The sequence below is a fragment of the Meleagris gallopavo genome, chromosome 7, assembly GCF_905368555.1.
Source record: "Meleagris gallopavo chromosome 7, MGAL_WU_HG_1.1, whole genome shotgun sequence".
NCBI classification, from domain to species: Eukaryota; Metazoa; Chordata; class Aves; order Galliformes; family Phasianidae; genus Meleagris; species Meleagris gallopavo.
Window position 1 is genome coordinate 27074391 of NC_139410.1, and position 23468 is coordinate 27097858.

At 39.1% G+C, this 23468-nt stretch overlaps 1 protein-coding gene across 20 annotated transcripts in view; it reads left to right on the plus strand.

Moving 5' to 3' along the window:
• The window catches only part of KALRN (kalirin RhoGEF kinase), a 451786-nt gene that overhangs the window by 196777 nt on the left and 231541 nt on the right, over positions 1-23468 (plus strand). For all 20 annotated transcript variants that reach the window (XR_014884476.1, XR_014884477.1, XR_014884475.1 and 17 more), the window contains exons 6-7: positions 14180-14302; positions 22528-22719. Coding sequence is in view for 17 of the 20 variants with exons in the window: in XM_085228421.1 (XP_085084547.1) it covers positions 14180-14302; positions 22528-22719 (315 nt within the window). In the remaining 3 variants the exon portion in view is untranslated. The remainder of the gene's footprint in view (positions 1-14179; positions 14303-22527; positions 22720-23468) is intronic.

The window sequence follows — 23468 nt, forward strand, 5'->3', positions numbered from 1 at the left end:
TTACATATGTACTCTTGCACAGAGCACATAGTGTCTGTTCTCTCCCAGAGCCTTGTTTCTGTATCTAGTGTCTACTTTCTTGTACTGCTGGTTAAAAAAAAAAAAAACAACAACAAACACCTTTATTCTATAACCTGAAGTTTCCCTTGGCATATGGTACCATTTATAGTATAGAAATTCTTACTGGATGACTTTTCTTGTCTTTCGTACAATCAGGCTTAGGATGTCAGTGTAGGGATAGAAAGTCAACTTTCAGTCCAAATAATCTGCCATTTGCTTAGAAGATTGTTGAGGATTTACCATCATTTTTGTTATTCTTGTGCCATCCTTTGTATTTAAACTCACTCTGAAATGAAAATGACAACGGAGAGAACAAGTCCCATGTTCAACACAAAGTATTTGCTCTGACAGAATTAATAATATCAGGCTGCACACAGAAAATAGGTGCAGATAGCTCCCTAAATTGTTGAACTGGCAGACGCTATCTTGCAATATCAAATCCTAAAACACTGAAAGATTAATTATATGGATGATGTACAAACATGAGACTGAGCTGGGTGCACAAGCAATAGTTAAATGCACATTTTTGCTGAACCTAGCACGGAAACATACTGAATATGTCTACGGTGTTGGGTGTTTACAGCAAAGAAATGCAGCTTTTCAGTTGAAAAAATGGCCTTGCAAATGTAAAGCTATGGGAGCATTCCTGCTTAATACAGATATATATCTACACATGCTTTGAATTGCTTTAGTTTAGTACTGTGAATATGCTACTTCATTTATGATGTTTTATGTAAAATATTTCTAATAACATCAAGGACAAAGGACCAACACAGGAAATTGATATCAAAGGGAGATCCTGTATATCTGTTCTTAAAATTTTGTGTTCCCCAAAATTAACCTATGCCAACTTTAATCATATATATCACTCATTTTAGGTTGGCTCTAATACAACAGGTGAGCATTGAAAGTAAGCAGCCATAGCTCTCGTGACAGAAGTTTTTCATTAATTTTCAGTGTGCTTATTCAAATGTATCCTCTATCATTCTGTTTTTTTGGTTTTTTTTGTGTGTTGGTTTTTTTGTTTGTCTGTTTTGCATTTTAAAATAATTGAATTCTTGCTACTGAGTACCTCTCCTGCTCTGTCTTGAAGTGCTTCAGTGCTGTCTGTCTTGGATAAGCCAACATTAGGTGCTCTGATGCAGCTGAATAAGCAGCATGATGTTCTGAATATATCTTTTCTGGGTAGTTGTTGTTTGTTGTTGTTTTTTTCTGAACATCAGAATAGGGCTTAGGCTCATGGATAACCCAAACCATTGGGTTTGCCTGATTTCAGACTTTTTTTTTTTTTTAAAGAAACAGAAAAATAACAAGGGGTGGTTGCACACAGAGTGTGTGTTGATAGTCACTGTGATGCTGTGAGCACAGATGTCATGTGCTAAAAGGATTTTGGAGTGGGATCAACATCTTCCACTGTAGCAGGCTCTGAGGGTGCAGCTAAGCTGTATATAATCTGCAGTCACCCTCACCAAGTCATGGACACGATGAAGGAATTGTTAGGGAACTGTGGGGAAATATCTCTTCGGGATAAATTATTTTTGGAGACCTTCATTTATAAAAGATAGATGAATCCTGTGTATCCTGTACGTCTCCTTTCAGAAACCTGCATGCTGGGACTTGCAATCCTTGCAGGCTATGGCTCTGAATTAAAGATGTAGCTAGCTGACATCTGCTCTGTTTAATATGAAGTAGACTTCTGGCAGGTTGCTGATGCCATCCTCAATTTGTTGCCCCCAATCTAAAGAGAAGAGTTGCCAGAGTGGGAAGTAATCATGTTGGGCTCTGTGGGAACTGTTCATTACTTTGACCAGTGCTGGTCACGCTTAATAAGATCCTGTCCTTGATATCTGTAGGAAAGAACAGATTTTGCAAGATCAGGACATCATTATAGAAGTTTTTAACTCCCCTCAAAGCGCATACAGAGCTCATTTATGCTAATTGGATTGTAAAATCAAAATGTCTTCTTTATTAGCTATGTTCCAAAGTAGCTTCCAGCTCTTTCACAGTGTCAAGCCGCAATCCTGCTATTTTCTTTTCTATCAGGAAAGGATGCAGGGGGTCTTCCTCTGTACACCAATTGCACAATGAACATTTGCTTTTCTGCCCTTCCATCCACCAGTAGAAAGTCTGGGGACAAAGCTAATAACAACAGAATGAATTCACAAGAACACACCAACTGCACCGTGTGGCTCCTACAACTGAAAGTAGCTACCAACCCGTTTTTGCCATCTGGTTTGAGGAGATGTGGGATTGCCTTGCCTGCTGAGCGGAGCAGTAGAGGTAATTAGATGAATATTCATCAGCAGTCTTCCCAGTGGAAGTGGTTCTAATGGTGAATGTTGCAACCATCATTTCCTTCCTTGTGGAGGAAGGGACAGTACACCTTTTGGAGCCTGATATGGATATTTCTGCTTCTGCTGCAGTGAGTCTGTTGCTGGTTTGACAGATCAGAGGATGGAACCTTCATTCCATAGCAGTTTCACGACTGGATCGAGTTCAGCCTCCACAAGCAAAGAGCATAAGAATGTTCTGAAGGCATTTGTGGTGCTGATTTTTTAGATAAAGACAGCTGCCCATTAAGAGGGGCAATCATCTGCGAGAGACTGACTACTGTTGAGCTGGATCAGCTTTGGAGCACAATGAAAGTACAAGGAATGCAAGGTTCAAAGCAAAAAACAGGGAATTACAAACCACAGGTGTTAACTGCCTTCCCCCCTCTCACACCAGAGCGTTGTCCTAAAGTGGGAGTCCTGATCTGATGTGTAAAACAGATATTTCAGTGCTTTCCATCCTTTTGTGTTAATTCATCCTGCCTTGTGCCATGAAATCCATGTTATTATTATTATCTTTTTCTTTGTGGGGAGCTGAATATGCTGCCATCAAGGCACTTGGAAATGAACCTGATCTTTTTGACGAGAATATAAAAACAGTAACAACTCATCGTCTCCACTGCACAGCTAGGGGATGAGGAAGGCCTGCGTACTTCCTTTATGCTAAGTGCACCCTATAACACAATTATAGCAGTCTATAGCACTTACTATCCAACTTGTAGTGGATCATCCAGCACGACTGTGACCTTTCAGAACAAGAGAGCAGAACATTAGCCGAGTGATGGCGTAGTTCCTGCTTTGTTTCCTAACTCTGGCAGCAATCACCTCGCTGTGTGTCCGTGCCTCACTGTAAGGAAACAGTTCTGAAGCTGCTGCTGCTGGAACTGGAACATGGTGTGCTGTACTATTTGTAGTTTCCTGCTGCTGACATTGGATATGCAGTTGCTATTCCTCTTGCTTCCTCCATGAGCATTAGAATGGATCCAAAAATAATTGGAGGCAGCATGTTCTGATAGAATTTTCTTTTGCATTTGCACAAATTTCCTCTTTAATTTCTCTTGCCAATTTTGATATAGAGCATTTTGAGGCAGTTTCAGCTTCTCTAACTTGGCTCCACTAGGAGGCACAGGAATGCTCCACTAATCAGTATGGCAAGAGAAAGAGTTTTGGCATCTGAATACAGACTTAAAACTCATTTTTAAGTACAAATGCAGGATATTATAACTATATTATATTATAGTTCTTTTTTAACTAAGGAAGGCAAGAAAACCCTAATGCTTTAAAGGGCAAGGAAGCCTATGCATATAGAAAAAAGAGAGGAAGTCAACATATATAGGACAAAAAAAAAAAGAAAGCAGGTTTTTTATTTACTGCTTTGAATCTCAAGAAGGTTAGGTGCTAAGAGCCTAACTGTCAGGAAATAATGCAATTACACTGTGCATGAGGTTAACAGACTACTGTGAAGCATCTTTTAGATGTTCATATGTGATTATTATTAAATGAATGTCTTTCTGGCCTGGATAAAATGCTTTAAATGGTCCATGCGTGGCAGAACTTGGGATCTTTGAAAGTATATCATACGTTAGCCACCATGTCTATTTGTAGGGAACATATGGTGGTGGGTGTGCAGTCAAGAGGCTGCATCCTCAGGAGCTAGTGATGACTGAAGAGGTGAAAGCAGGACCATGATCTGTGGATAGTTTTCAGAAGTGTCAGTGTCATTTTAAACCAGGTTGCTCTGGATTTTCTTCTTGTAAACATATACATTATGGAAATGAATTCAGAAATGTTGTCTTGTATTGCAAGACTACTCCATATCACTTGGCATCCCAATGCTGGGTGCTTTCTTCTTACACAGGCACTAAAAAGACATTGCAAGCAAAACAATCTCAACTTGAGAAATTTTGCTTACTTTATTGGTAATCAACACAAATGTTTGATCTCAGTAATTGTGTCAATAGGCCAAAGTAGAATACAGGCAGACAAACACTATCAATTTCCCCTGCTTTTAGAATCATTAATGTTGGAAGATCATCAAGTCCAACTCCCAGCCCAACCCCACTATGCCCACTAACCACATCCATCAGTGCCACATCTCCACATTTCTTGAATACCTCCCTGTTTGGTGATTCCACCACCTCCCTGGGCAGCCTGTTTGTCATGGTTTATAATATATCATCAAAATACTTGTGGTGATGTGACAGGCAGCTGAGGAGGTCAGTGATAATGTCTGCACAAGTTTCTTTCTGCCACTGATAGAGCTACACTTTGATTTTTAACATTTTCCTGCTGTGTTCCTGCCCCAGCACAGGTCACCCATGGTCCTTTAGGTGTGTCCCTGTCCCCATGCCATAGAGATGCCCTACAGAGAGTATCTCCAGCCATCAACAGCTGCCATTTTCTTTCCCTGGTGCTGTATCCAAGTGTTTCTGTGGCTGACATTTTGATGAGATGATTGGGCTCTGCTGTGTGGTGGTTTTCCCATCTGGGGACATCTCACAGCCTCCTCCTCCCACCCTGCTGCACAGCCACACATGGGCACAGGCAAGCACGGCTGTTAGAAACCCCTATACCCTGTACAGAGGTGCCAGCTGCATCCCCAGCGTTTCATGACTTGTTGGAAGTTAAACACATGATTATCCCACAGCTGTATCTATGGGCCTTAGACATAGGTATTTCTGTAAGGGAAATGCCATGCTTCTGATGCAAAGCACTGAACATCTGTCTGGCTGCTCTGGCTGTAGAGGCAGCTATTTGGAGTCACAGGAATGTCACACACGATGCAGGGAATAGAACAAGAGCCTATAAAGTCACTCAACTCATACAGCTTTTTCACCTGAGTTATGTTTACTAAGTATTTCCCAGATGTGGAACATTGATAGGAAGGTTTCCTCATCTGGGGGACCCACTCTGATCTCTTCATAATTCGTATTGTTTTTTTTTTTCTGTTCATCTGAGTTTATTTTTCTCTTTTGATATTACATTTCCTATCCTGCCTGTGCATTAATTTGCACCTAGGTAGTTTCTATTCTAAGGAACAGAAAATTCTTTCCTAGATTGCCTGAGCATTTGGTGCCTCTTAATGTAATGGAAAGGCACGATAGTTCTAAAAAGCGATGCAAACACATGGATGCATGATATACACCCAGATTAGTCATATTTACGTATTCAGATCTGCAATTTTCTCCCATCTTCAGCAATAAAATTATTGCTTCTCTAGTCAGCGTTATAGGAATCTCTTGCCTTAGTTTGTGCATGACTGTGGCTTGGTATCTGTCAGGAGAAAAACGCATATCTCTTTTGCTGGTATTTGGTAGGAAAACTCATCATGAGTGTGTTAGAAATGGTGCTCTGCCATTAGTACAATGCCATTTGTCACATCACGTATCTCACTAATTTTCTAGTGGGATGACAGTTGTGCCTATTGTCTGGAATAATTCAATGTGCCGTACTTAAGCTTACTGTACTCTATGAATCACATATACAGATATTCATAATGGAAAAACTGTGCAGCGTTGAGGTTACACAAATACAGCTGTAGGTCTGAATCCTCATCTACTGTAAATTGGCCCCATTGGCAGGATACCGGTTTGCCCTGGCTGTCACCGTTCCGAACACACGTGAAAAAAAAAGATGTGGTGGAAATATTGGCTTGTCCTTCACTGCCTGTAAACAAGAGACAAACACAACTTTGCATTTAGGCCCTGATTTAGCAGAGCACTTAGAAGTATGCTGAGTGCTATTTTAAACCATCAGGCATTTTGATTTAATCAAGACTTTTTTTTTTTTAATAGAAATTTCATTGATGGAATTTTTTTGGTTGTTTGTTGAAGTAGCTTTCATCAAGAGTTTCATCAGAAATTCTCCAAAAATTACTCTGGGCCAGCACAGCCCTGCTAAGGAATGGCCCATTCTTTTATTAGCCCCTCTTCTCAGCAGCCTTGCATTGCTAATGGTCATTAATGGCCTTAATCAGCTTCATCTGGGCCTTCCCAAACCCTGCCCATTAGCCAGGACTCCTATTTCATCTCAGCTTTACCTGTCTTCCAGATAAAGGGGGTGGTTTGCTACAGTGCTGTCTCTTTTACAGTGGAAGACTAACATCTCCTCTCATGTTGCATGATTCTTAGCCTTTTCCAGATGTACAGGAGGCCTGTTCTAACAGAACTTAAGATCCTTCTTTGGAATCAATAAGGAATACTTTTGATTGCTTATCTTTTATCAGGGTAGCTGATGTGAATCTTTACAGGACTATCTTTCTCTGCATCATTATAGGTTGTGTACATATCAGACATATGTTGCACGGTACTCTTTTTTTTTGTTCGAATGCTGGTTAAATTCAATTGGAAAGGATATGAGGGATATGACTTGATTTATCTTCAGTTGCGTTGATGTGGATTCACTTAATGATATAACCATAGACCCTGCAGTTGGAAACTTTGTAAACTCAAGACAGTGGTTCTGGCAGTCACTGCTTTCTATGTGTGTTATTTCTTTGTTTATGTTGTGGAAGCATATGAAAATGAACTTGCTTAGCCTTAAATGGCCTTGGAATGGAACTTTCCACTTTCTGTTGTAGATTAGTCGATTTAATACTGGCTGAGTAATTTTGAAAATCCAAAATTCACATATGAGCTCACATATGGATGTTTCTCTAATAACCAGTGCAGTCTAATCTACAGTAGTTTCTCACTTGGATATGAAATTTCTCAGTAGATCGTATTCAATAAAGTGGGCTTATTGCTCACAGATATTGATTTGCTAAGCATTTGCCTTGAAAAACTTTACAGTGTTTACAAACTGGAAAGAGATCAAAAAGCACTGTTATAGTGGAGTATGTTATTTGTTTTTGTTTGTTTGGGTTTTTTTGCGTGGCATGTAATTAATCTGTCCTTTACTCAAATACAGGCACTTTTATTTTTATTTTTTTAAGATTAGTGACATGTTTTTTTCTTTGTTAGCAGCATATGGAAGCATAGTGTGAGAATATCTTTATGCCTGTTGCTTTATATGTGAGACTGACTGGAGTTTATTAGACTCTGCTTGTATTTCTTTCTGAGCAGTTTTGAATTTGCTCTTCTGATTTGGAACATAGCTTGAGTTGTTCTCAAGTTGTTGAGTTGTTCTTTGACAACACTTCTGCAGGAGGTGACCAAGAATAAAAGCCAGGCACTGCAGGAAACAGTGATGTTAGTTCAGTAGCTGTTGATGTTCTTTTCTAAAACTGAGGTCAGAAGCACTGCACAAGTAAGCCTAGATGGCACCAACTGGACTATTTCCATTGGAAAAAATTAACATCCTATTAGTACCTTACCTTGCATCACAAGATGGCCATCAGCGAGAACAAATGCTGTGAGAAGGTGTGTATCTTCTGAGGAAAGGCTAAAAGAGTGGGATTTGTTTACTTAAAGTGAAGAAAAATAGGGAAGAATACTTCCCTTCCTTGTTCACAATGGAAAAGGTTTAATCTGTAGGAAGAGAATTTTTTAATTTAAAGGACAACGTTGACGTAAAAACAAACATGTATGAACTGCTCTTGAGTCTGAGAGCATTCAAAGAGCTCAGTAATGAAGGCAGAATGTTTCTGATTCTCTTTCTTACAGGGGGAGCTGAGGTGGGGTGCTTCGCTCATTTTTTTTTCCATGTTCCTCAGTGAGCTCTGTCAAAAGCTGGAGAGCAGAGGTTATTATTTGAAATATAATAAATCTCATTTTATAGGAGGTAGGGCAGGACAGCGCACAATCTGCAGACATGCTGTTCTGTATTCGTGTGTTTCTTCTCTGTTCCCAAACAGCTGTTCTTACACTGCTCTCACTAGCCTGCCAGATGTTACAAATCTAGGGAAAGTATGTGGTCCCCTTCTTTCTCCATAGGACTTACTCTTGACCAGCTGGAGACCTGCTGTTTGGTCTAACCCTTAACCTGGATTTTCTAGCAACTCATCAACCTGATGACAAAATGTGAGGATAAGAATTCATTGTTGCCAGCACAACTGAAGCTAGAGATAGAATCTGGTATCCTAGCTCTCAAAGAAGTGGCCCCGAGACTATGTGTAATACTTACTGGTGCATGTATAATCATTAATGACGGTTGGGGTAGAGGCTTTAGTAAAGCCTTAGTAAACAACCCTCTGGACCATTCTTGGCTCTTCTGACTCTCTAATAATTGAGTTAAATGTAGGGTGGTATTCTTTTTAGCACTTAATGTTTGTCAGCATATGCATTCTCTTTCCTTTATGTACTGTTAGAGATAGGGATTGCAAGAGATAATCACACAGAAGTTTATCTTCTGTTTTAAGTGTGCTTAAGTTCTGCTCTCAGCTACGCAGTCACTGGGAAACTCCAACAGCTTAATGGGTCTCCAGGTTATCTACAGCAGTGCAGAGAAGTGCCAAGTGGGGAGACATTGAGTACTGCTGGTATGCAAGTCTTAAGTGATCCTGTGTTTCTGTTTAGTGTGAATTCATGACTGTAGAAATGATTAGCAGACCTAAGAGAAGAATTAGCTTGCTGGCAATCTGTACTGCTCCAACTAGGAAGCAAGTCATAAAATTGTTTGAGTTGGAAGGGACCTTTATAAGCCATCTAGTCCAACTCCCCTGCAAGGAACAGGGGCACCTACAGCTGGATCAAATGCTCAGAGCCTGGTCAAAAGAATAACTAAAGATTTATTAATTTCATAATGATCAATTGGCTAGGTTGTAAGAACCCTTTTTAAATGAATAGATTGAAATCCGTTGTTTATAATGCTCTTTAGCAACATTATAATGACATGGAAAACATCAGGTAGCTGAGACACCGTGTCTGGTCTAAACTGATCTCTCAGGGCACATTCTCTGGATTCTGCTGTTTACTGCATTAAAAATGCATTCTTTTGACAAGGAAACTAACTTATCAAAGGATGTTGAACATTTTTCCAGGAGTCAGTTAGGCCCTTGATACTAGAGCAATCTTTGCAGAATTGAGTAAAACAGCAAGTGTTGGGTCTTTGCCACACTCACATTCTTAATGCTGTGCTTTAATTAAGCAAACTGACCAACTCATTTCAGGAACACAGGAAGCATCAATGTTTTTCATGTGGAAAACAAGTTTAACTAGAAAGCTTTCAGGAAATATTGCTGGTAATATGGGCAGGTCAGACAATGTTGTCAGGCCTTTCTATTGAACCCACCAGCCACACATAAGCAGCTCTCATAATTTCACTGCGAGTCACACAGCATCTGGTATATTCAGTGAGCCTCAGCTTCCAACTTTATTATCATGAGAAACTCATTTTATTTTGGTCCTTTTATAGACTTTGTGGTTGAAGAGAAAAGTTTGAAAACACAATTGTTAGATCTCACAAGCAAACAACCTCGTTATTTACTTATTTAAATCCCATGTTTGTTAAGTAAATCCTGCGGTCTGTGGGACTGTGTGGTACTTATTCCTGTGTGGTACTTATTCCTGTGCATCTTTGATTAGGAGAGGGAAAGAACAAAGTTTTTCTTGTTGCTATAGATGGACAATAAAGAAAACCTGAACCATTCTTCAAGGTACTTGAAAAATGTCTACAATTCGGTGAGCATTAAACAGAAATGCTTGAGAAGTCTCTGAACAAACCCTGGCAACAAAAGCAACAGACAAATCAAAGTAGTACCGTGCCCAGGCTGTTCTGGTTTTGGGCAGCAGACTAGTATTTCCACACAGCACTGGCCTAAGCCATGCAGAGGTGCCAGTTTATCTTGAAATTATTTGGGTATTTAAGATAGTGATGTATTCCATAAGGTAGATGTGCATGCAGTTTTGCAAAGCCATAGCTAGTGCTTAAAGTAAGAGTGATGATGGAGACTGCTTATTATTCAGTGTTTTTACTGAGCAAAGAATCATTAACCTTACTTTAGACTGTTATGAATCTGCCCTTTTTCTGCACTCATTTCTGGTTATCTGCTTGGTTTTCCTCCTGCTTTAGACCACATGAAGCAACTTTTGCTCTCTGAGTTTTCAAGTCAGAGAAGTTTGCAGCAATTAAAGGGAGAGACTCCAGACAACACTGATGGGGGATAGTTTGCTATAGACATAGGCTGGCTGAAACCAAAGTGTTTGTTTTTTTTTTTTCTTTGAAGAATATGATAGAAAGATTCAAGGTCTAAACTGAAGACTCTTCCAAAATCCGCTGCTGTCCATGAATAGAAGTTTTAAAAACGTATCCTTTTGATAGGTAATGCATATTACCTAATGCAATAGGATCTTTGGTAATGCATTGGTACAGGCTGCCCAGGGAGGTGATGGAGTCACCATCCCTGGAGGTGGACTGTGGAGATGTGACACTGAGGGATGTGGTCAGTGGCCATGGTGGGGACGGGTTGATGGCTGGTCTTGATAGTTTTCATGGTCTCTTCCAACCTTAATGATTCTATGATCTTTGTGCATTGCTCAAAATTCATGAAGGTTATTTTTTCAACTGCTCGTGTATATTTCAGTTGACTAAACTAGACAAAATGATTAATCATCTTTTAAATTTTGTTGTTTTTTTCCTTTATAATCTATTATTGCACTTTAAGGGACAGAGGCATGGTTTAAAATAACCTATATTCTCATCCAGTAATATATGTATAGATTAGATGGAGGAAATGCTTCTTATCCGCAGAATAATAGATACTTAGTTTAAATTACTTGTTCTGAAAAGTTCCCAATTTGGCCTCACTAAGCATAAAATACTAGATTTACTGTTTGTTTTTAGTGGATTGCTGCCAATTTCCTTCTTCCTGTACATCTTTAGATTGTTAAAAACATTTAGAAATATTCAGATTGAACGCATATCTGCTTACAAAAGGTCTGTGCTTGTTTCTAAATAGAGATGTAAAGTCTTGTTCGGACATAAATTCCTTAGCAGCACAGTTCTTCTTGTTTTAGGTAGCTCTTCAGGTTATAGTGGGTTGTTTCATTCTGTCTAATTGGCAGTAATACTTGAAACTGCTGAACTCATCCTTACATAAAATCTTATTTATGCTATCAGGAAAAAAAGGGTGGTAGGCTTTATTTTTTATCATCTCCATTGGTACAAATCAGAAAATGGAAAAACTGAGATATTGGTTTGATCTTGCATCATTGTAACTTGAATCAAATTTGTTCTTTAAGAAAACTCATCAATGTGAAATTTGAGATTGTGTAGACTCTGTAGTTTCAAGTGTATTTTCATAAATGAAAGTTTAAGAAGTCAGGCATAAGTGACAGATTTTTGGTACCATGTCACTGCAGTGTGTCCAGTGGTGCTGGAGTGCTTGCAATGTTTATTTTCTTCCTAATGAAGGTGATAATCAGTATTATTGCTGCAAATCTCCTGCACAGAGCAATACACTGCTGTGCTGAATCAAGCACTGAGCGCAAAATGCTGAGTTTATTGCAGGAGTCTAAGGTGACCCATGCAGGCCTTTTCTCTGTTCTTGGGATCACCTTTTCTTTAGGGAAAAGATAATGGACCCTGAGAAGCTATTGCAATGTGCAGTGCCAGAGCAGTGCTCTTCAGCTGTCAGAGGTCAAAATCTGTTCTTCAGTGCTGAAGGAAAAAACAGCGACTGACTGGAGAATGCAATGATGTTATAACAAAGATCTTGACTGATCCTTTGATGGCTGCTTAAAAAAATGTATCTCTTACCTTTTCACCTGAATACGCTTTCTTTAACATCTGATACTGTATTGGCCAGACCTCCACTGCCTCTATGTTAACGAATTTTAATGAATTAGTAAGCAGTGGGAGGTTTTTGTTTGTTTGTTTTTTAACCGTGACAGAGTTCTTATCAATGGACATGTCACCAGTTTTCTGGAATGGAGATGGAGGCAACATGAGTGAAGTTTGAAGGGATTTTGTAACAGAAAATGTTTGTTAAAGATTATAATGCCTGCACAGCTATAGTAAGGCATATATAATGAAAGGTTCCTACTTGGAAAATGTTTAATCTCAACTCAGAAGAAGCCAAAGCACAAACACACCGTCTCCAAGCTGACTTGTGACAACTTATAACTAATGAACATGCAAGTGACAGAAGTGTTACATTGAAGTGCTACAAAATAAGGGATGAGTTTCATCAGCTTTATTCAACATATTTCTGTCTGAAGTACTGAACTATCCATTTTGCTTGGAAGTACATTTGGAAGTGGAAGAATTTGAAATGTGTACTCTTTATAGATATTAATAAAATACATTTTTTCCTCTTCATCCCAAAAATAATAAGTGGAAGATAGAGTGCTTTTTGGCACTAGAACTGGAAAGATCTAGGAAATATAAGAGTAGGAAGTCAACTTGCTATTTGGATACAACATTTGGAAAATTTTATGTATAGACTAAAGAAAATGGGGTGAGAAAATCCCATCAATATTATTTATTACATTTTTGGTCCATTTCTGGATTTAAGGTTCTTTATGAACTGTTAAGAGCCTTGGTAAATGAAGCAACCTCTGATTTGGATCCCTCTGCTGCCATCTTTTTATATATTAAATTACTATTATGTATAGGAAAAGACTCCTGCATCGGTTTACTGAGGAACATGCTTTATGAATTATGTTTCCTGACCTATCATTTTGTTCATATGATGACAACTTTGTTCATATGTGGCCGTTGCTTGAGAAGCTTATCTTGATAAGGAACATTTCTGAAGGGATAGGCAAGGAAGGGGAGGCAGTGGGGTGGTCCTCAATGTTAAGGAGTGTTGTGATGTTGTAAAGCTCAGTGCTGGGAATAATTAAGTTGGCTCCCTGTTTAATATCTTTATTGATGATCTGGATGAGGGGATTGAGTGCAACCTCAGTACGTTTTCAGATGACACCAAGCTGTGAGGAAATGTGGATCTGCCAGGCTATAGGAAAGCTCTACAGAGGGATCTGGACAGGCTAAATCAATGGACTGAGGCCAGCTGTATGAGGTTCAACAAGACTAAGTGCTGTGCCCTGCACTTTTGTCGTAGCAACCCCATGTAATGCTGCAGGCTTGGGGCAGACTGGCTGGAAGGCTGTGTGGTGGAAAAGTATCTGTGGTTGTTAATTAGCCAGCTGAACGTGAGCCAGCTGTGTGCCCAGGTGGCCAAGAAGGTCAGCAGCATCCTGACTTATATTAGCAATAGTGCAGCCAGCAGGAGCAGAGAGGTGATCACCCCTCTGTACTTGGCAGTGGTGGGGCCACATCTTGAGTATTGTTTGGTTAGGGATCACTCACACCACAAAGGTATTGACTTGCTGGAGCATATCCAGAGAAGAGCAACAAAGCTAGTGAGGGATCTGGAGCAGAAGTCTCATGAGGAGTGGTTCAGGGTACTTGGATTGTTCAGTCTGGGGAAGAGGAGACATGGAGGAGGCCTCGTCCCTCTACAACTCTGAAAGGAGACTGTAGTGAGGTGGGGTTTGGCCCCAGGTAACAGTGATAGAATGAGAGGTGATGGCCTCAAATTGCACCAGGTGACATTCATGTTAAATACTAGGAAAATTTTCCTCTCAGAAAGAATGGTAATGCAGGCAGGCCAGGGAGGTGATGGAGAAACCATCTCTGGAGATGTTCAAGAAACACGTAGATGTGGCACTGCAGGACATGGTTAGTGGGCAGAGTAGAGATGAGCTGACAATTTGTCTAGATGATCTTACAGGTCTTTTTCAACCTTTATGATTCTATGAAGCAATATAGATGAGTAGCTGAGGTTTTTTTGTCCATGTTACATATAAATCTGTCTCAGAACTGTGAGGTTTTATATTCTGCACAGTCTAAAATTTTTTTCATCCTCTCTAATACTTTTTTTTTCTGTCCTGTGTCAATACTTCTAGATGTTTGACTGGATCAGCCACAACAAAGAATTGTTCCTGCAGAGTCACACGGAGATCGGCGTGAGCTACCAACATGCCCTTGACCTGCAGACGCAGCACAATCACTTTGCCATGAATTCAATGGTGAGTTTGGGGGCACACTGAGATCTAATGGGTCTGTGTGAGTGATTGAGGTGAGTGTGTGAGGCTGCCTCCATTTCAAAGTGCAAGGAACCCATCAGAAGTGGAGAAAAGTCAGGCTGGGCTGTGGCAGCAGCCCTCTTTCTGGGAAGCAGTTTTGCTCTGTCCACCCAGATACTGATATGATTATTTCCTAAAGATCAGCATGTCTTTTGACATTTGTTTACATTTTGGAGAGCAAATACCATTATTTTCTAAGCTTGTGACATTTCTTTGACTAGTTATTAATGATATCTGTGTGTGGTCCTTGAATAATTTACGCTTTTTCTTCCACACCCTGGTAAGGTACTTCTCAAAACCTTGAAAAAGACACTAATCAAGCTGTCACTTGTGGCCACAGTGAGATTTTTGGCTTTTTCAATAGTTAATCAGTTCGTTCAATTCCATTTACTTTACTGTAGGATTTTTTTTTAATTGTTACTATTTAAAAAAGAAAAAAAAGGTATAATTATCCATTGAAAAGTTCTTTGCTCTCTTTCTTATTCTTACCTTGCATAAAGCATTTATCCTGGACAAAGTGTATTGATGTTTTGATTGTTGTGGTGGGTTACAAAAATGAACACAGGCATCCTGCTTCAATCATACAATGCAGAGATAAGCCCTCTTCAAATGCTGTCACTACACAAAAGCTCATCCTGACTCATCCAACTGCTTCATACTGTGCATGGTCTGACTATAGTTGCACTGGGGATGAAGCCTCAAAGGTGAGGATTGGTGTTTAAATTTGTGGTTTACATCACTAGAGAGTCACACCTGACTATGCTACCAAAGGATAAGGTGTTCTCTGAACTGTGAAAAAGAGATCCTGTCCACCAATGTTGTTAAACTGCCCACTCCTTTCATAAAAGTGTGCTAACCCTTTTCCTCTGACTACATTTCTGCTCAGGTAATTAAATTCTCTGACCTAAATTTCACTCACCACTTCCACCTGTCTGTTCCTCACTAAACCCTGTGAGAAATGTTTACGTCTATTAATATATTTATTGTGATTATAATTGAAATGAGCACTGAAAAATTAGGCTCTGGGCACTTTGTAAGCTTGCCATCACATTGCCATCCAGCAAAATGCAGAATAGCATGGCTTCCGTATAGCACTGCTGTTTGCAGAGTCTTAACAAAAAAGTTTGTCCTGGAGGTTAATACATTAAAAGTCATTTGGATTATGATAGATATAAACTCAGTCGTAATCCTTCAGAAAGCATTGTCAGAAGAGTCAAGCTGAAAGACCTTCCTCTATCCTTTTGTAGTGCTGCCTGGCATTATTTTCTAAAAATAACTGGCAATTAAACTTGGAAAGATATTATTAATGTTAATAGAAAATTAATGAATGACAGGGAGGGTGCCACCTAATGGAAGAAAAACAAATTTTCTCCATTCTTCTGTCAGGCTCCAAGTGAACTTTTGGGAACGAAAAATGCCAGAAAGTGAGACATTTGCAAAGATCCTTGGGAACCTGCTGAGCGTAGGGACCTCTCAGTGGCCCTGGCTCCTAGCAGTGCCCTCTCATCACTGCCTGACTTCTATATCATAGAGCTGCCCAAAAATCTTTTCTGTCATGGGGAATAGTGGGACGGTGTCATACCTCCCATTTTGCTCCATCTCTGATGTAAACTGCATAAATGTTTAATCATGTGGGGTTTCATGTGGTTAGCGTGAGTGATACTGCAAAGAAGATTGTCTTCTTCATCTCTAACACGCATAACATTTATGTGGAAGGGCATCAGTACTGGACACATTCAACTTTCACCCTCTAAAGTTAAGTGAGGGATGACACTCCATTCTGGACTAATTAACTGGGCTGAAACATATGAGTGTGTGCAAGAACCCCTTGCTGAATGGCCTGTATGTCAATGATGTGTCTGCCCAGTGGCCTTTCCAGAGGGGATTTCAATTCCCAGGTTGCACAGCCTGGCAGGTGAATGGGGTTTTATGGCATGGTGGCATTGGCTTGTGGCTTTAAAGAGGGCTGCTGTCTTGCTGAAGGCTGGACATCTTGCATCTGGAATAGTGGACATGAGAGTGACTATATCAGTCTGGGTAATGATCTTAAGCTGCAGCTACTTGAACTAACCTGGAGCTGCTGTTCTCACATCAGTGTAGTTCTGCTGTCAACAGTGATACTGGTTTTTAAATTACTTGCTTAAAAAACAAACAAACAAACAAAAAACCACACACAACAAAAAACAGAGCAACTCTTGTTATCCCCAAGGATCAGCATTGTGAACATGAGTATGTTAGCATGCAGAAAACATCAGTTTGCTGCATAAGGGTGTTGGGCTGCATACTAGTCATCCTGAGGCAAAGAATGCAGGAAGAGCAAGAAGAGATTGAAATTAAAGCAGCCCTTTCCTGGCCACGGCTCAGCTCCTGTGACAGACAGTAGCTGTGTCTCTTGGCATGCGTGGGAGCTTTGTGAGCATATAGGAAGACAAAATGTAGTAAGGATGAAGCTTTTGTGGTAGTTCAAGACAGGAGCCTGCCATGGTCAACGACAAACTTGGGACTGAGACTTACTTGAGCAAAGCAAATACAGAGAAAGTTGGGTGGTGATTCTGGAGGATAATGGTAGGATTTTATATGCCCCAAGCCTACACAGCAATATGAGCCGTACTTTGATGGGGAAGTGAGGCTGAAAATAGGTATCAGGTCTGTCTGATGCATAACAACACTGGAAGAAAGGAGAATCTTTCTGATGACCAAGAAATCTTTAGGAAAGAATGACCACGGGTAGCTGAAATTTTTTAAGGCAGGATTTTTATTTTTTTTTTTTACCATACACAGCTTTCTAAAAGGAAATTAGTGTCAGTGATGTTACAAATACATAGTCATGCAATTGCTACTACAGAATTTTCATGCAACTGTCTTTGTTGGTTCAGTTGCTGTGCCACTGTTTGATCTCTGCTAGAGACTGTCAGATAATGACTAGTGTGTATGTACCTATTTAATGATACTTATAGGGCATTAAGAGACACTTTGGTCACTCTAAAGTGTGCAGATCTTTGCCTTGCAGCGTCTGTTTCTAAAAGCTCTGCTCCTGATGTGTTTGTGTACACTGCTTTCACGCATATGGAATCTTCTTGCATTAAATTACCCACTGATAAATACTTGTTAATTTAAGGATTAGGATTAAATAACAATGCAGAATATGTAAGATAGAAAACTATAGCTTTGGAGAATTTAATACTAAGCATATGTTCATTTGCATTTGTAATTATTTCTCATTCTCTTCCTTTCTGCAAAGAGAAAATGCCAGAAATCCTTTCCTGTTCCATTACTATAAATGGTAACACAGGTAGTTGTATCCCTCGACCTCTTTGACATCCCAGATGTGATAAGATGATCCACCCAAGTCTGAAAAATTAAGAGTCAGTGGGTTTTAATAGACACAAACATTCATACCTGATGAACCTTTGAGCTTTCTCATGCTAATTACCATACTCAAATATTTAGCTACTATGCTCAAGACCCAAGATGTGGAGATTGGTTCAAGAATAATGGCATTTTAAATGTGGTTAAATGGCACAGCATCTTTTTAAATGTGAGCCTTTTAGTTTCCAAGTCTTTTGAGTAAAGTAGATTGCAAAATTCAGTTTTTTTCTGGAGATTTGCTGTATGATTGTAGCTTTGGTAGGAATTTGCTTTATAATTTCGCTGGATCTTTTCTAAGCAGACATGTCAGTCTCAGCAACTGTTAGATTGCAAATAAGTTAGCTATCATGAATTTGAATAACAAGATCTTAAAACACTCTTATTGAGTGTGAGATTTTGGATTGTGTGATGTTTTTGTTTTTGTTTTGGCTTTTTTTCCTCAATATATTAAAATCAGTCTCAAGAGAAGACTAGAAGAGGAGCATGTAGATTAGGATGGCTACATGTTTTGTAGGGGAAAAAATGTACAGACTTTAGCAGAAGTTGGATCAGATCCTGGATCTGTAAGGTATTTTGCTTTTCTTTCTGCTGAAGCCTAATGTTCTTTAGGCCTGTCATAACTAACAGGAGTTACAATGCTTTTCTCAGTTCCTCTGGTGTTTATTTGGTCATGTCCTCTGTCACGTGCTCTTCCTTATAGACCCTTACAGGCATTCTGTGACCAAAGCTCCCTTATGGAAAAACAGTTTTACTCTAACCAATAATAATTCTTCCTTTTAAGTGAACAATATGGCATGTGGAATGTGGAAAAGTCGTATATTTGAGGTAATAAACTGTAGTGTGGTATTTTTCTTTCAAATAAAGTCCATAGATATTCTTCCTGTAATTCAAGGCAATGCTTGTTTTCACTTCAGTTTCAAGATAAATTATGTTAGTCTTTATCTCAGCTGTATAATATTTGTACTGAAGCAATACTTCTTCTCATGAAGATGAATATTTGGCTTCGCTATTTTGTGAAGAATCTCATTAATCTAGTCAATTTGATTGAGTTACACTGAAGCACCGGAGCTTTTCTCTTACCACTCTGATCATAGCTCTGTACTTGGATAGATGGCATACATATCACTTGTTCTAACTGAGGTTGCTCATATTTCCTTTGCCAGGACTGTTTTATGCCTGGATCTGTTAACCTCCTTAAAGAGTGAATTATCACTTTCCATGGAGCATACATAAATATAGAGCTGCTCAGTGTTGGCAGTGCTGCCCATCTGGCTGTCAGGGAGTTAGTTGTCTAACGCTAGATGGAGATGTATATCATCTTAAGGAAGTCACAGTATATTTCATACAAATTACAATTATTTTGTAAAGGCTAATGAGGTCTTTTGGAAAAAAAAATAAATCTCATCATTGGTATTAAAAGAACAATATATTTTTGTGTGTAGGCTGAGCTAAAATGCCATCCAATGTTATTCTGCAACATGCGAAATGTAATTGGTCTTCTTATAGAAACTGAAAGGTCTTAAAGATATCTCATGAGATTATTTTATCACTGAAACATTCTGCTTTGGATTTATGTGTTAGGTTCACTTCACAGATGGTTTCTAAACTCGTGGTGTGAGCTTTCTTTTTCTTTCTCAACAATCAAATTTTGCCTTCAATTAATCTGCAATTCCCCATGTTCACTCTGCCATCGCAGTATGCCAGCCATTTCTCTAGGAAAGGAGATGAACACAGCAAGTTTCTTGCAAATTTAATGTTTCTTACTGCTCATTTTTCTTTCCAGAGTGCAAGGTGTTCTCTATGTATGCGTAATAGAAGAAAGCATCATTCCAACTAGAGTTGGAGGGCTTAATTTAGAGGGAAGGTCTCTCAGCATACCCTTTAGATGATCAGGTCTGAATTAGTGCTTCGTTTCCCTGTGGGAGATCATTCCACAACTAAATCACCACTACTGTCTGTGCTTATTGGCAAAGGCTGTCATCCTAACAAGTGTTAGGGACTTGAGTGATGATAAAAACACTGGAAGGAACAGCTATGTTTTAGACATTAATTATAAGAATCAAGGCCAGGAGTGGACCAAGACGTGGTGGACAAAATTAGGTGTTTTACACTTGAAAGGCATTGCACGTGAGAAATACTCGTGCATATTATGCTACTGATGCACATGTGAAGGAATCTTTTTGTTGTTGTTGTTGTTGTTGTTTTTGTCAAATGTTCTTTAGGAGCAAAAAGTCCCCTTTGTTGCCCTAAATTTCACAGATGAAAGAAGTGAAGGAAAAATTAAATTTTAAGATAGTGACTGTTTTTGGAAACTGCAAGTAACTGTAAAATAATGTTTTCTCAATGATAAAGAAAAGATTAGCCAAAACTTGGTTGTCCCCCAATTTCGATACAACAGAATGTCAACTGTAGTGCTTTTGCCCTTGCTTCTAGACATTAATATATTGTTTTCTCATCGTTTACCTACTGTACTTCTGTGTAGCCATAAATCAGTAATCTCTTGCAGTACTCTTTGGAGGCAATTCTCTTCTATGAAGAAAAATACCAGGGAGGAGGAAAAAAAAAAAGAGCTTGGACTTAGGTTATATTTAAAGTAAAGCTCTCTATGAACCTGCTAGTTGTGGATTTTTCCGTCCTAAAGGAAAAATAAAGTCACAGACATTAGTTGCTCTATTTAATTTGCTCTCTTTTAGGATCAAAAGATCCATGCAACTGTAATACAGAAACTCCCCATTCATTCAGTTTTCAGAGATGAACAAACCAGAAGGAAATGAAGTTTTAACTGTGTGAAATGTGACAGTTAAATTTTGGCATTTTGGGTGTTGTTTTTTTTTTTTTTGTTCCATTTTACTTGGAACATTATACATTGGCAGATAAAGATGAAAGCAACTTGCTTACAATTTTACTCTACTCCATGATGGGAAAATAAGTGTCTTGCAGTTTTTGTGGATTGTGGTCTGTTAAATGTTTTTTGTTGTTTTTCTCCCAAAACTAAATTCTTGAGTGCTTTGAATCCATATTGGATTTTGTTTCAACTCGCAACAGCAATCCAAATCTCCTTCACAATCTTGACCACATTTTTTCCCAGTAATGGTGACAGTGTACTGAAATAAGAAACAAAATGTCCGATAGAATGTGCTATTTGAGATTTTTAGTCAAACCTTGGGTTTCTTTGAGGCCTTGGACTAATACTGTGTGTCCAAGCCCCACTTCAGTGTCACTGAATCACTGAGATGTGAGAGACATTGGATGAAAGGGGGTACCTATGTCACAGAGTAGGAGACACTATGGCACTACCACATGGCACTACCAATTGGAACTGTACAGAAGAGCACATCACATCTGAATCTGCACTTGGATCCATTTATCACTCAGGAAGCAACAGAGGAAACTTTGGATCCTCTGTTTCCTGAGCCAGTTCCACTTGGTGCACTGAGAACAGAGGTGTGAATAGGTGACACCCACACTTCTCCTTGCATTCTGTTGGAAGAGCGATGGAGTTGGTGGGTTGGCTACAGCACAGGTTGGTACTCTGCCATTAAAAAGCCTTCTCTAGGAAAATGAAATTTCCTCAGTGAAAATCTTCATCTCTGTGTAAACATATAGCAAACAGACATAAGGATATAGAAATCTCCCTAACTTGAAAAATAGACTAGGAACATCTGCTGTATTTCAACTAAGCTTACCTCTACCTTTTTCTAGTCAGTTGGTGCATCTATATACTGTAGCTGCAGAGAACTGAGGAATTCACAGTTCTTTTTCTCCTATTGGATGATGCCCACTGCATTGCAATATTGCAGTACCCAAGATAATTCTGCAGGAGGGAAAATAGAAAAAAAAGAGGAAACCTACTATTTTTTACATGTAATCAAAACTTACTGATTTCAACTTTTCTTTCTCTTCAAAAGTGACAATTTCCCGTGTCTTGTGTTGGTACAACTCATCCAGGCTTATGCATCTGTACTGTTGCTACACTGTTTTTCACCACAGTAACTGACCTGATATATTGTGAAGTTGTCTTGGCTCAGGATCAGTCATAAAGGCTTTCCGAGAGAAAGGCTTAAATGTTTTTTAAAGTTGCAGTTAGAGGTGTTTGGATGTTTGACCACCAGCTGTAATCAAATCACAATATATATATATTTTTTTTAAGTATATGTAAAATTTCAGAGCAATTTTGATCAGTTTTCTTCTAACCATACAGGGGAAAAAAGTAGTCTTTCTTTAAAATTGATCTGACTACATCTAGCCAAATGAAAATTTTGAGCAAGATGGTCATTTCCATGGAAACTCATTTTTCTATAGAATATCTTTATGGGCTCTTTTAAATTCTCTAAGACTTTTCCGTTTGTTGACGCTGCATGTCTATAAAGGATTGTCAGAGTTCTCAAAGGATGGAAAGCAAACATTTCCTTTATAAATATGTGGACTTAGCTTTGAGAAATGTGAAGTAATTTGATAGAAATATCAGAAGCAATGTGTAAACCCTAACAGATGAGTAAATAGCTAATGAATGGCAATTGATTTTATTTAAATACATAGAGAAACAAACAAACAGAAGAAGAGGAGAAATAACTAAGTGGTAGATAATGGCATAGATATGCAAAAAAATTCCTATGGGATGCATTTTTAGCGTGGAAGGTAGTATGCCTGCTATTTGTGCATATTTAAAGGGATGGTTGATTACTCTCAGTGAACTGCTCAGCTTTGCTCCAACTGGTGGTGTCTGGAATTTGTAATGAAGGCAGAGGATGATCATGGTTCTTCCTGCTCTTTATTTATCTGTGCTTTCTAATTTTCAGAACGCCTATGTCAACATCAATCGGATCATGTCTGTTGCATCCAGGCTGTCTGAGGCAGGCCATTACGCTTCCCAGCAAATTAAACAAATTTCTACACAGCTGGATCAAGAGTGGAAAAGTTTTGCTGCAGCTCTGGATGAACGCAGCACCATCTTAGCCATGTCTGCTGTCTTTCACCAGAAAGCTGAACAGGTGAGCTACTTTTGTGACTGGCAAAGTGATCTACTGGCGACTTGGTAACAGTGATGCTGCAGTTACTACCTGGTGGTGTTTGGCTTATTTGCAGTTAAACTTGCTCTTACTGGAGCAGTTTCAAACACAAAAAGCAACATATCCCCCCCACAGAAATTAGCATGTGTTGCTTGAGTGGATAAGGAAATATTTTTTAGGCTTTAGTGAGGAGAGAGAATCTAATGATAACTGAAATGCACTTATGCCATAATGTGCTGCCTTGTTTCTGTTGCCTAGTTTTCTATCAGTGTTGTGGATAAAGGCAGGAATATCATGATCAGGAAAACAAGTATCAACATTCATATGTATGTGGATTGTTCTGTAAGTAATACTTCCTATTTATTTCCATGGAAACTACAATAGAAACAAAGAGCACAATAATGATATTTGTTAGAGCAAATTCTCAGCAACAAAGCACTGCATTTTAACTTAGTCACTACTGTTAGCTATGTCTTTTCACCAGCAATGAACAAGAGCCTGCATGCCATGCTTGTAAAAATTTGCACCAGCAGAGGTGATCCACTTTTTCACAGCTGCTATAATAATGTCATTGCTAGGAAAATGTTACCCATGCAGTCCATATTTCATTGACTTGAACAGATGGAATTCAAAAGGTGCCAAATCAGGACTGCATGGTGTGTGTGGTACGACAGTCCAGCCAAGATAGGCAGTGTGTTCCACAACCTCCTAAATGATATGGGTCCTGGCAG